The sequence below is a fragment of the Phoxinus phoxinus genome, assembly GCF_949152265.1.
Source record: "Phoxinus phoxinus genome assembly, chromosome: 2".
Classification (NCBI taxonomy): domain Eukaryota; kingdom Metazoa; phylum Chordata; class Actinopteri; order Cypriniformes; family Leuciscidae; genus Phoxinus; species Phoxinus phoxinus.
The window spans coordinates 5,745,357-5,760,265 of record NC_136877.1 but is presented as its reverse complement, the minus strand read 5'-3'; the positions used below and the strand labels follow the sequence as shown (position 1 = coordinate 5,760,265).

At 38.3% G+C, this 14,909-nt stretch overlaps 1 protein-coding gene across 1 annotated transcript in view; it reads left to right on the top strand.

Annotated features, from left to right (window-relative positions):
- Positions 1 to 7,088: 7,088 nt before the first annotated feature.
- Positions 7,089 to 14,909, top strand: part of mmp15b (matrix metallopeptidase 15b) — a 35,669-nt gene continuing 27,848 nt past the window's right edge. The window contains exon 1 of the mRNA XM_079605536.1: positions 7,089 to 7,928. Within this exon, the coding sequence (XP_079461662.1) occupies positions 7,800 to 7,928 (129 nt within the window). The 5' untranslated portion in view covers positions 7,089 to 7,799. The remainder of the gene's footprint in view (positions 7,929 to 14,909) is intronic.

The following is a 14,909-nucleotide window of genomic DNA, read 5'->3' as shown; positions in this document are numbered from 1 at the left end:
CAAAGCTGAATTTTCACCATCATTACTCCTGTCTTCAGTGTCACATGGTCTTACATGAATATTATTGGTTATCTATTATTAACAATCTTTCTTATTATTTTGAATGTTGAAAACAGTATTTGCTGCTTACCTTTTTGTAGAAACTGATACATTTTTGCAGGATACTTTGATGAATAGAAAGTTGTAAAAGAACAGCATTTATTTGAAATAGGCCTACATTGCTGAATAAAAGTATTCATTTATTTGTATTTCATTTTTTTTTATATTACTTGCCCCAAACTTTTGAATTTTAGTGTATCATTGTTTCCACAAAAACATTAAGCAGCAAAAACTATTTTCATAATAATAAATGTTTCTTGAGCAGCACATCAATGATTTCTGAAGGATCATGTGACACTGAAGATTGGAGTAATGATGCTGAAAATTCAGATTTGATCACAGGGATAAATTACATTTTAGATATGTTCAAATAGAAATAAGCTATTTTAAATAGTAATATTATTTCAAAATTTTTCAGTTTTACTCTATTTTTGATCAAATAAAGGGTGAGCGTACTTTTTCCAAACAAATAAACAATTTTATACAAGTTGTTAAATTGCGTTGGATTATGAATGTGCAGACTTTATGCAAATACAATTCCTAAATGTAATGTAAAAAAGCAATATCACACTGTCTCATACTGAGATCTGGAGTGCAAGACTAATGATAATGAAATGTTATTTCAGGATGATTAACTTACGGCCAGTAGATATGCTGTTTTTTTTAGCTTTGTCAGAGTATTGATTAGAAAAAGTTTTTTCCACTCCATAGATCATGATCAGAAGCAGCAGGAGTTTCATATCTTCAACTCTGTGGAATAAATTATGACACAGACATACATCAAATCAAATACAAAAAGACAAATCGATTAAAACAGTAAATATATAATAAAAATACCTACAATAATTAGGTTCATCTTTTCATTGTTAAATGAACTTCATAATAAATAAATTAAGATAGGCTAATTAGGCCTAATATATGTAGTATCCAAACATATACATATTTCATTAAACATAAGTATTTCTGTTTAAATACATAGACGTAATCTTTCTTCTCTTACCTTACTGTTTTTCACGTAGGTTGAAGTTGTGTTAGCTCTGTGGAAAGTTTGTAGAAGTGAAGAGCAAAACTCAAATTTTGTGGCTTCAGTCAAACTCGGTGAGCTCTACTGATGACAGAGCACAATGACATCCTTGTCATCGCATTTAGCTTTTTTCAGCCATACTATTAACATACATACTGTACCCATGTGCCAAAAAAATAAAAAAAATAAATGCAAGACAAAAAAAAAAGGGGGCGGTTGTACTGTTTTAAAGAAATGGCATTCGCTGACATGATATATTATATAATATGACCAAATCCTCAGCACTACATGCTACTACTGTTTCTTAATGGCTATGTAACTTACTTCCACTTTCTCAACATATTGTAATACTGTGCTCATTTTCGTAGGTACCTACCATTTGGGATTATTTCACTAAAAATAATTATTTCATTATAAATACTAGGTTAAAAAACAACTTTAAAATAAAACTTTATATGATATCCATGTCATGCTAAATAAGATTTTATTCCTCCAGAAAAATATAAAAAGATAAAAACTTCCTTCTAAAGACTTGATTTGAATAAATGAGGTCAGTGATGGAAAAAAACAGTCATTTGACTAACTGTGGAAAACTTGATCATAGCATAGCTTTGAAAACTAACAAACAAACAAGCATCTAAATAAATAGAATAAAATATTTAACAAAATCAAGATATTTAGAAAATCCCTTTTTGTTCATGCTGTAGCAATGAATTATGTTTAACAAGTAAATGAGATGAATATTGTTACAATAAAAATAGTGTGGCATTTAAAAAGAAAATTAGGGCACAAATCATTTTTAATAGTTTGTCAAACTAACTTTAGACCAACTATAGCTTGACGGTGGTTGCGCGAGTGTTCTGGTAATTCACTGTTTGAGGATTTTTACTGTCAGTACCGTGTCCTGATCAGCTCTAGCTCTTCTTTAGGCAGGTCTAACCATTTCTGTGTGTATTTGAAGGGATTTGAAAAGGGCTTTAATTTGTTTGTGTCGACAGATGTTAGAAAGCACTCTATCTGACAGCTCTAGACACTCTCAGCACACAGTCAACTCTTATCTCCGACATTCAGCGCGGTCCTTTAATACACCTGTCTAAAACACAAGACCGTTCAAACACACTGAGCTTTTAGAGACAGCAGCGAGCACAAGACAGACGCCCTGCTAATGACAAGCACACGAGTCTCAGGAATGCAGACTGACAGAGTTAAGTAAAAAAACACACCAGTTAAGAGCAAACTGTTGATATATTTACAAGAGCAATTCAGATGTTAAGTCTCTTTTCATTAGCATGGTAAATAAATAGTTTCTTGTGCTTCTGCAAAGTTTATAAATATTCATTCTACAGTTTTTATAAAACAGCATTAAAATGTGAAAAGGGTCAGAAATTAAAATGGTTTTAACCCTTTATATTGGCACCGTATTTAAAATATCCTATACTAAACCTTAACTAATCTTGACAAACTATATATCATTTGAAAGCTTACAGTCTCTAGTTTTCGTTTTTTCGATTTTATTTCAAGAATATTTTCATACTCCTAAGGTGTGTTCAGACCTTTATTTTGAAATAGTGATGAACATGAAAGAATGGTAGAAACCTCAGTTTGTTTTCATGCCAAGAGTTCAAAAGATAGCATTTATTCAATTGTTTTAGAAAAAAAGGTCTGAAAATGTTTTGAATATAAAGAAAAAATAATAGATTCACCATTTGTGATGTGGCAGCGAGCTATAATGCACATACGTGATCTTTTTGTGTTTCTTAGAAGTTGAATTCATTTCAAAATCTGCCAAACTTCCAATATTACTTCTGAATAGGATGATTACTTCATAAATTGTATGAAAATTGTAAAAATAATGGTTCAGATCACTCAAACAACATGGAAATGGAGGCACCCTTATATGGGGAGTAATGCCAACTAGTGGAAGAGTCTGGTACTGCACCCAAACTAAATCTCACTGAAAGCTTATTTTTTTGAGATATCAACTTACAATTTGAAACACAACTTGTTCAGATTTTTGCCCTTGATGTTTTTGCAGTTTTAGAGTCCAGCAGGTTTTGAAAATATATATTTTATATAAAATATGAATAATTAAATTTTTAACGTTGTACATTTTCATAAACTCAAACTTCCATAACTTTTTTTCTGTTTAACTGTCTTAATTTATTTCACTTCTACAAAAATCTTAAAAACAAGACCAATCTTACATCTATTTTCCAAAGCATTCTTGAATTACAACCATTTAAGTTCGGGATGTGCATTTTCATGTCTATTAAAAAAAGGGGAGGGGGGGGGGGGGGGGGGGCGCTCGATAAGGAGCAATCTTTAGTAATAGTCATTTGATCACAGAAGCAACAATTACTAATAAAAAACATGACAAATGTATTAGTATTGTCTGTAGAACTGTGCTGACATTGTATGTTTTGTGTGTTATGAATAAGTAAATGGTGGTACATAAATAAATATGTTTAATGGACACAAATTAGGAAAGAACCCTCATTATAAGGTCTAATGAAAGTAACTTTAAAGCTACACTGTGTCATTTTTTAAGTTGATTCTTAGCAAAAACCTCTTTGTTCTTTCAAAATGATATGTGCTCATTAATGTATTATTACTTCCACCAACTAATCAAGTATTCTCGTAAGCGTAGAATCTGACATTTATAATACATACGGGGGAGCTGCTCGAATGGCGGAAGCCATGTTGCGCCTCCATCTTGAAAATACATTAGCCAAAGAGGGACACACCTGGAAATTCAAGCTTCGCCTTTCGCGTTTTTACACTCAGTGGCGCCGTGACGAATGCGAGCGGGAGATTACTCGCGACTGCCGGCAGATTTGAAATAATACGGCCACTGTAGGAGTTAAAACGCCCTCGGAGTGGGAGGGGCAAGAAAGTAACATTCAGTTGGTAGTCATATACAATTTTACCACTAGATGGGAGTAATTCCTACACTTTAAAGCTTCACTATGGCTGTGTCCCAATTCAGAAGCTTTATCCTTCAAAGCCTGTCCAAGGCTCCTTTGAATGTGGCCTACTAATGCGTGCTCAGTTTCCCGGGCCAGATCATTCGCAGTCTGGAATATCCCAGGATTCATTGTGCGTCAGTGAGCACTTTTTCATATGTTAGACCGTCCCATTTAAATGGGACAGTCCATGTGCAATTGCAGTCTTGTGGACTTGTGGTTTCCCATTTGTCATATTAGGTTTCATAAGGATGTTCGCTTAACCACCTTTGTGGCCGATATGCGCCCTCGATGTGCACTTTTGCTGAGCCCCGAAGAACACAGCTGACAGTCAAAGTGCCATTTTTGTAACGAAAGTGTGACTGGGAGGGCTTCCAGTCGGGACAGGGCCAACAACGATTGGTTCGACCTTTGTGGACTTTGAAGGCGTGGCCTGTGAAGTCTGAGTCCTTTGAAGGATGCAGCCTCTGAATTGGGACACAACTTATGCATTTCTCTGGTTCGTTCTAATTAACTTTCAGTTTCACGCAATCATGCAATTCCCACACCATTCACGCTCCACTGTATCCAGAGCTACTTTTCTCTGTAAATGATGTGACATTTTATTGGTGTTTATTGTCTTTTGGCAAACCAAGGTGCATTACTGCCACCTACTGGACAGAAGTGTGAGTTAGGACATTGGCAGGGAAATTTTAACCATTCACCAAATAAAATAAACCAAAGACATTCTATATTCTCTCCATTAAGTTTCTTTAAAAAATTATCTAATACTTGTGCATATATTTGTCTGAATGCTATTCCAAGGATTTTTTTTTTAATGTGAAGTTTAGCTTCACACTTTTGAGTGCATCTTTTAGGTATTCTTTCCTTTTCATATGCATTCAATTCTGTTATCACATGTTGGACATATTCTGGTTGGTTACAGTTAAACACACAATCTATTTGGGTGTTTTCCTATTACGTATATGAAGTGTCAGGTTGAGTCGTATGCTGTTGTATGCCCTATTCTGAGCAACTTCCCTTCAACTTTTATCCATCTCTCTGACAACACCATCGTGTCTTTGAATATTATATAAATATCTTCCTGTATCATTAATATCCCAATATTCCTGCCACAGAGAGATATTTTGTGATGGACTCACTTAATGAAATGTAAAAAAAAATTGTAACTTAAGGATAACTTATATCCAGTTTCTCATTTCATTTCACGCCTACATGTGCCGGAACTCAAATGAACCCGATATTCAAACCCTTGTTATGCCACCAGTTTATCATATAATATATTTCATGTAGAATATCAAGTCTGCATGATTTCCCTGATTTTAGACTTGTGAGTGCTGATTCTGGCAAACTACCTGATAAGACTACTTCGATATTTTTCTTCTTCTTTTAAACGTGTTTTTAACTAAAGTACTTGTCTATAGCGCTCTGTTTTCAGCGCTCATATAGGCTAATATTCTAAGACCACCATTGGTTCTCGTGTTTTTTCCAAAAGTATAATGACATGATTTATTCCAAGCCTCTGCTTGTTTGGTGGCACCAGGGTTCAGATGGCACTGTTCACACTTCTTCAAATGAACCGCACTAACCGAGCAATCGCACCAAATTTTGTTTTAATCGAACCAAACCTGTCTAGTGTGAACGCCCTCAAAGTCCATTGTGCTGGATCTACATACATTAATTCAACGGGTGTACACCAAGACCTTATGAAGCCTACAGAGAACAACTTGCATTTGAGATTCACAATGCACTACTTTAAAGTCTTGCAACACAACATCTGTCCTGTAGAGGGCGCTGTGTCCCATTATCTGACTGTCATTTTATCAATCTACACAATCTCACTCTGATTCTGTCACAGAGATGCTCTCAGTCACACAGGGCTATTCTTGAGTGTGAGTGAATTCAACACACGCTACTGGCATCCTGTTCATTTATTTCTATAAACAACCAATCTAAAATTGATAGAGTGAAACTGTCTGAAATTAACCAGAGCATATTTCTGAATGTCTGGTAGCCCCCCAAAAAAACTGTAAAGCAGGGATGCCCAAACCGGCTCATGGGGGCCGCTATCCTGCAGAATTATTAATAAAGACTTATTTTAAACAAGTAGCTAATTACTTCACAAACACTAAAAAGTGTGTTCTATATAGTATGAATGTAATCTATATCTACCATGTTACCCTTACCCTTATATATGTAAATTATGAATATAATCTGGACATAATACAGTATTTCGCCATGTTGTCATTATCATGTGATCGACCAGCGTCAGTCGCGTCGCTTCACTGCCATTCACAAATCCTCTCCCATGGCCTCATGGGATAGTAAAAGTTAAATTTCTCTTTTAAATTGTTTTGCGTTCGCTCGCAAAACGCTTGAGGTCCCCGAGAAAGTTTGCGTTCGCTTGCAAAACCTTTGCCTTCCCCCGAAAAACTTTGTGTTCGCTTGCAAGACGTTTCTGTTCCCATGAAACTTTGCGTTTGCCCGCAAAACCTTTAAGTTCCCCCTGGAAACTTTTTGTTCGCTCGCAAACTTTTTTGCGTTCCCCCTGGAAACTTTGCGTAGCAAAGAGCTCAAAATCAAGTGTAGCGGAAAGGCAGCTCATGGGAGCGCAAAACATTTGTGAGAGAACGCAAAAGCATTGACAGATAATTTTTCCTCCATCTCATATTTTTTTCGTCCCCATGTCCCTTAAGGGGCTCCCATAGCCTACTATTCTAGCATGAGTTTATATCTTGCTATGCTGTTTTTTCCCCCTCAGAATAGCGAGGAACGGTTAGGCTGTTGTCTATTTTTTTTTTTTTTTAAAGGTAGGCTAATTGTGTAGGCGTAGTAGCCTACTAGCCTACTTTTTATGTTTTATGCATATCTCAAAAAGTGCATGAACTCGTGCATGTCTGTGTTAGGATAAATGTCCAGACTGGAGGTGGCACTGGCTACTTTACTGATGTCCGTCGCGTTGAGCCCCTCCTCCAGCTCTACACGGCAGCGGGACACGCCGCAGGATTCATTCGGCACAAAGTCCGAGTCACTCTCTGCACACATGAGGGGCGTCACAAGCGGAAACCAAGTGGAAACCGTCCAAGAAAACTGAGAGAAAACGAGGATTTTATCGAGAAAAAACCATCATATTAAATCTTTACAAGCAGGGCGGTGATCCAAGGCAGGTGTCAGAGTGTTGCCGTCATCTGCGAACAATTTGAGCGCTCTTGTGTTGTGGTTGATGCGCGCGACGACCGAGGGCATCGTTCACGAGCGAGTTTCTGTCCCAAATTTGTGCACCACAATAAAACCAGACAGTATTCATGCTTCGTTTACAGAGTCATACCGCAAGAGGAAATTGCAACGCAAGTTTGCACAGCGCCTGCTTTGAAGTAGGTTGTAGATGTAATTAATTTTATAGTCAGCACGTGAGTGGGATGAAACGAGCATTAAGTGGGCACACCCGCGGGATATGATACAACCTAACACACTCCGAAACTTCTGACAGAACATCGGACCTTACTGACTGGAATTGGTGTTTGAATCTCACTGAATGATTGTTGCGCTCAAGAGCCTCGCGCTTCTGCAGAACGGACACGCGACTAGAAGCGAGCCCACAATGAGATTGGTTTTAATCTGAGTGCATTGGATTTTTTTGTGTTTTTAGTTACAGACAGTTTTGGTTACACTTTAAAGAGTTTAAGCTGCGGAACCCACCATCACTGATCCCGATGAGAATGATGGCAGTATTATGGGATGACCCGTTCACGTTGCTGTGGAGACGGACTCTAATGTATTCTCTTCTGGTGCTGTTGATGAGTGGAGCGCGCGCCTTTGGAGATGAAACCTTTAATGGAGAGGTGATTCTTTCAAATTATCAATGTGCTGCATTTTTCTACCACAAACTGATCATGTAGAACTTATTCAGTACTTTATTCAGCAAGTTTGGTGAGCACTTTGAATGTTAGATATAAATTGTTTTGATCACTGAGTTTGGTCACCGTTTCAAACAGAAAATAATGTATTCAGATAGTTGTCAGTGCCTGAAGAGTTTGGACTAGAACAGGAATAGTTGGTTTGTTGATGTCCTGGTTAAATGCATATTGTTTGCACTTTAAAAAAATATTTTTTAATGATTTATCACAACTTTTTTTTATTTTGTCTGAGTAGCTACATACTATTTTGAGTTTATGTTCATTAAACCAATCTCCTTCATTGTATTAACTCATAATTTTAATTTCAACAAACTCAAATTTTAAGTTAAACCAACAATATTTTTTACAGTGCTGCACATTTGGTGTTGATCATTCTCTACTTTACAAGCTTGATACAAGTATAAACCCTATATTTGGTGTGTGTTTCTCATTTAGGTTTGATGCACTGTGCATTTCTTATCCAGTCTCAGGTTTGGTTTTTATAGGACCGCTAAATGACTGTAGCTCAGCATGGGAATTGCTGCAATATCAGAGAGCAAATTAGAAAGTTATTTAGATTTTAACAACTTTTTGAATTGCCAAAATTCTTGTCTCTTTGAAAGCTACGTGCTTGTAGACACACTTTTGGATGTTTTGGTTTGAAGTGGTGGAACAGCTTGTAGTCCGTGTGGTTTGAGGGTTGTTAGTGGTGTGCCACCTCATGCATGCAGTGCCTCAGTGGTCCAAACCCAGTCGTTGGTGGTCTGGCACTGTGTAAAGAGACTGACAGAAGAACCGGCAGTTCATTATTTTACTCTTCCAGATCCAGACTGATTCAGATATCTGGCAGAGAGCCTCATATTGATCCTCTCAGGTATCTGTTGCCTTCTTAAATCAGTCTTGACCTAGATTAATAAAAAAAAAAGTCTTGAATAACACAAGCTATAAATATAGAAGTTCTCCTCTGGACTGGAAGCAAAATCAATCTCAAATTGAGCACCTGCAGTCTCTTCAGATTAGGGATGCTTAACATTTGCCCTGATGATTTGGTTTTGTGAAAAAAGCCTGAGGGACTTTCTGATGTTGTGACACTATCAAAACGTGACGTTGCTTGGGCTGTTCCCACATACCTGGTTATCACATCGGCTGTTTATCACTCATTCTGTGCCGGTGTTTTTTTTCTTTCCTTCTCACACAACTTTTTGACTGAAAACCCAAATATGAATTTTACACATTCTCCTTTCATTATTTTTGAGGTTGTTTAAAGTGTTAGGTCACCCAGAAATAAAAATTCATTATTTACTGTCATTCCAAATCATTCCAAACCCTTAAGACTTCTGTTCATCTTCGGAACACAAATTAAGATCTTTTTGATTAAATCTGAGAGATTTCTGTCCCTCTATTGAGAGTCTACGCAACTACCACTTTGACGCCTCGAAGAGAGATCGTAAAACGAATCCATAGGAAATGAGTGGTTTATTCCAGATTTTCTGAAGAGACTCGATTGCTTTATATGATGAACAGATTGAATTTAGTCTTTTATTCACATACACACATCAACACACACTCTTTATTAACGTTTTGAAGAATCAAAGTGTTAGTTGCATAGACTGTCAATGGAGAAACAGAAATCTCTCAGATTTCATTTAAAAGATCTTCATTTGATTTTCGGAGATGAACTAAAGTCTTACGGGTTCGGAATGACATGAGGGTGAGTAATTGATGTAATTGATGACATTTTTTTTGGTGGTATTCACTGAACATTGGTGGCAGTGGTCTGCATGATCAACTTGGACTCACAATGCTTTTGGGAAATGCATCCCTGATCTCCAAGGTTTGGGCATTTGGTTTAACATATAGACGTTTTAAACCTATAGTTGGCCGAAACCCTTTCAGAAAGAAGCAGTTTATCTTCGTAAATCTACCAGTCACAAATGTTGAATGACAGCTGATAGGCCTGTACTTGTCCCAACGGTCTATGGATTCTTAGGGGGATTATGTGTGTTAAAGCTGTACGACCCACAGATTTAAGTGCGTGGTGAGATAACTCTGGGAACAAAGGCTCAAATTCCGCTCCAAAACCTTAATAGAAAAGTATAGTGTGCATGCATTCTCTTTTATAACATATATTTTGTGACAGAACTTACTGAACATCCAAAACAATGCATTGTGCAAAATGTGCTCACTGTATGTGTGTACATATGTTGGTACTTTGACCAGCTGAGAACTCACAAAAAGCTTATAAAATGTGTAAATGAGTTAAAACAGTGCTAGGTATTCCTCTGTCACACACACAAATAAAGATCTGCTTCAAAGAGATGGCGGTTCTGATGCCTGTACCGAACTGTGATGTTCAACGTAGCTCCTATGACGAGAAAAAACAGGTACACAACAGCATTCTGTCCTTTTTAGGGTCTCATCTCATGCCATCACATCCTGTTTTTGTTCATATTTCAATCAAACCGCACCAGAGTTCACTGGAAGAGGGTCTTGATCTGCTTGTTTGGTGGCACCAGGGTTCAGATGGCAGCGCCCTCAAAGTCCATTGTGCTGGATCTACATACATTAATTCAACGGGTGTACACCAAGACCTTATGAAGCCTACAGAGAACAACTTGCATTTGAGATTCACAATTAAGAACATGAATATTCTAAACATACGCTAATTGTCATGAAAATTGTCTGCCTAACCCACAACACATGCATACGCACATGAATTTGCTATTAACCATGTTTTAATGTTAACGAATGGGAGTATTCCAAATGAGAAACCACATGACAGAGGCTAGTCATTTACATAAAACATGCATACCCATTACAGACCTCTCAATAGCCAGCTGTACATATGCATATCTGCAGAATGTACGGTTTCTGAGGAACCTCACAGCGTGAGCTATAACACACATTTTCTTTTAATATGTATATGTGTATGTAAAAAAGTTTGAACCTTGTATCTTTATGTTTTGTATAATCTCTTTGCAATGACAAAAAGTGCAAACTCAAAGCTTGTGTCGCTTGAGTGACGATAGGGAGTGTTGTGAGTATGTGTGTGTGGGTGCTCCTCAGAGAGCCTTTTGTCATACCGTTCTTTACAATACAATACTGCATAGAAAAGCATTTGCTTTCTCAAACAAAGATATGACTTCAAAGTGGACTTGAATGATGAACTTTTGAACAGGGATTGGCGACAAGGTTACTTTCAGTTGTTGTCGGTTCCTTCAATTTTCAGATAGCTTTATCTGTTTGCTTGGCAATTCAAATAGAGTCCTTTCAATTCTGGATATGTCATACACTATCAGGAATGTTTAATTGGATTCTGGGTGGAGGGTTAAAAGGTGTTGGCTTGCTCTTCCATGTTGCATGTGATCGGTGAATGCAACAGCTGTTTTCTAAATAGGCCACAAACAGAAAGAGTTAAGAGACGTTTAGGACTGCAGGGCTCTCAGGGCTTGCAGCTGAGGCGCAACAATGAGACTTCTTGTGTTCAGCTGACTGTGATCAGAGGTGCGGGGAGATAGAGAGACGGGAAGAGCTGAGGGAGCCGAGGGGGGTTTTGAGGACTGTACTTCATAGAGAGCCGACTGTATCACTTCCTGCAACCTTATCTTTATCCTGCATTTAACCCCTGGAGTCCCACTTTTCCCTTATGCTCTTTATCCGCCCTGAGTATCCGTGGAATATCTGGCACGTCGCATCTTTGTGGTTTTCCCACAAACTCATGTTCAGCTGTTTGTGTGGGGTCTGGGCTACCTCACTAAGACTCTGAGGGGGTAATGAGATGTGATTGGACCGGGGAAATGCATTAACTGCATTAACTGCTAATTGTGTCCTTGTCTCAGTGGATGACTTTTACTTCTGACCGGTAGGTCTATTTCCTCTCATTGGGAACCAGGGCCACACTGACCAGCGCAATTACTGCAAGGGCATGAGTGTAATGAGATTCGTTTGGCCTGTTCTGAAACCTGCCTCGTTCTCTACTGTACATATCTGCCTTATCCTCACAGAAATTGACCATCATAAGTGATTCATTTAGAACGCTCTTCATAGGCAGCAACTATGCACACAAATACTGCAGTGCTCCTCCTCATGTGAAGCATGTGGGCGATTCAAAAATTGATTTCAATTGTGTTTGGTGCATGTTGCCAAGTTAATGCTAATACTCAGCACTAAGCAATAAATACACATTGGGTAAAATAGTGCATTTAATTTAAATATTTCTTTTAGTATTTAAGGAAATATCTAGTTCAGTCATGAAAATAAATGGCGGAGACTGATAAGTCTTTTACATGCAATCTACAAGCAATCACATCATACCGTATGCCACAAGCTGATTGGTTTTTGCTAATCCTGCAACCAATGAGATTGCTTGCTCAACATTTAAATAGTCTGGTTCAAGTGTTTGCTGTAGGGTAATCCTGCGATGCGCACTATCCGCATTGCTCTGAAACCCTCCACCTCCCCCAGCTCCACCTGCCTAGATCTGCTATGGGTTTTTTGCATGTCTATTCATGCAGCAGCAGCATATCTAGCCCGATCTCATGAAAGTGCGTATCTATACGACGAATGTTATTTCTCGTGCCATTTATACGCCAATAATTTGTTGCGTGCATATGATACGCAGTTTTCGCGTGCATATGATACACACTTTATGGCGTGTAATACGCACACACTGCCCACCCCTAATCCTACCCATGGGTTTTCAGTGCGTAGCATATGCACGCAAAAAACATTTTTGCCGTATAAATGCTATGAGAAATAACATTCGTGATGTAGATACGCACTTTCATGAGATCGTGTTGACATATCTTACATGCTCACAGCAGCGTGTCTGTGTATCAGCAGTAGCAAGTTCATACTTGCTCCGTAGCAGCAGCAGCATAGCAGATCTAACCAAACCAAATACATTAACATTGCCATATTCATATAATAATAACTTATCTCCAATATTAACCGTTATGATAAAATTTTCTTAAAAATATTGGCAGATAACCAATATGGTACATGCTGTGCATCCCTACTTAAAATGCTGTCTAACTAGAGCTACACATAGTTAATGACTATTTCTAAATCTCTTTTGGTGATACTTCCATCTCCTTCTGAAAACTCCTCACTTGATTGTTCAGTTAATTTAATATGCCGTTTTGATTTATTTATGGTCATTGATTTACACAGCGGGAAATTAAATTGTCAACTGATTGATGCACTTGGTCCTTTGACCTTGCTTTGAATCTCGTTTCACAATGCCTGCCATTGCCTAACAAAGATATAGCCTAAATGCATTTTCAAAATCTATTTATTGCATTTTCTGGAGGCTGTAAAGGACATCAGGCAGAGCTGAGAGAGAAGACCACATGGAGCTTAAATGAAATTTGTCCTTGATTATTCCCCAGACCAGTTACCTGAGAGATCAGAGCCAGAATCCTGTCTGGAACGCCAAAATCCCAACGTGCTTTAACTTATTTTACTCCCACCCTCCTCTGTCATGTTCTGTTTTCCTGTCTTCCTCTTAATCTTTTTCACTTGATCTGGTTCGCTTGCTCCCCCTTCCCTCTCACTTAATGACCAAAAAGTGGCACGCACCCAAGGCCCAGGAATAATAGCGCTCTCTAGTCGTTAGATTCTTGGCTGACATTGTTCTGGACACACACACGCTCTCTCTCTCACACACTAAACTCAAGTCTTTTCACGACGCGCTGTGAATCACAGGTTCCTGGAGGACATGCTGTTGGCAGACGCTCTCAAGGTCCAATTGAGCCAACAGTTGGCAACGGCGGCTGATGGGAGAGAAGGATGGCTCTCCTTGCTTCTGTTCTCTGCAAAGCCTTACTCTGTGTGCATGACATATGATGTTGTGATGGTGGGATAGATGCTGAAAACTTTAGGTCTTCGTTTATCTCATGCACTGGAGAGCTTGGCGTCCGTTCCAATGACCTGCAACGAATGATCCCAGGTGCCCTTGACATAAGGAAAAGAGCATATAAAGCCTGAAAACAAGAACGTTGTTCTCCTTTACGAGCCAGTAAGCAGAACACTAGGGTAATGTCTTTCTGTTGTGGGAGTTCACACACCCTCCCACCTCTCGCCTTGCTAAAAGCCCCAGGGCTCTGAGAGACTGAAAGCCAGCAGTCTTATCTGTGGGGGTAAGGTGTGTCATGCCCTGCACCGCCCTTTAGCACTTCCCTCTCTCACAGCCCTATGGGGGATACAAAGCGGATTGTGCTCCGGGAGAGGAAAAAAGCTGGGGATTGTTTGATTAGGTATGAAAGTAAGGGTAGTTGACATATAATATGGAAATGGGGCAAAAAAAACGAGTGCTGTCAATCGATTGCATTTGTAATTTATATTTACTGTGTACGTTTTTTTTATTTCTTCATGCTCAACTGTCAGTGTTGGGGTAGTTACTCAAAAAAAGTAACTAGTTACTAGTTACTAGTTACTTCTGTAAATTGTAATGAGATTACTTTACTAGTTACTGCATTTGAAAAGTAACTTCACTACTTATTACTTTACTTTCCCGTTTCTTAATTTACCGTGTAGATACATGGACAAACATCATAGCCCTATCATCATTTAGCCTGCATGTCCGCATAGTGTTTATAAATGTAGCCGATAAAAATGGCATGTAAAACCATATAAAATAACTATCCCTGTCTGCACAAAGAAATATGCCTCACTGTAAAATCTACAAACAACAGGATTATGTCCGTGGTGGTAGACACATGATCAGGGCTGGACAGAGATAAACATTGTATTTTATTTTGACGGAAACTGCAAAACTGAAACTTTCTTCTCCATCTGTATTTTGACCATAGACCGTATATAAGAGATTTTGACAGATACACTGACACTGCACGCTCGCTCAAAGCCCAAAGGGGGAGGCGTTTAAAGATGTGATTGGGCCAGTCCAGTGTCAATCAAGAAAATAAC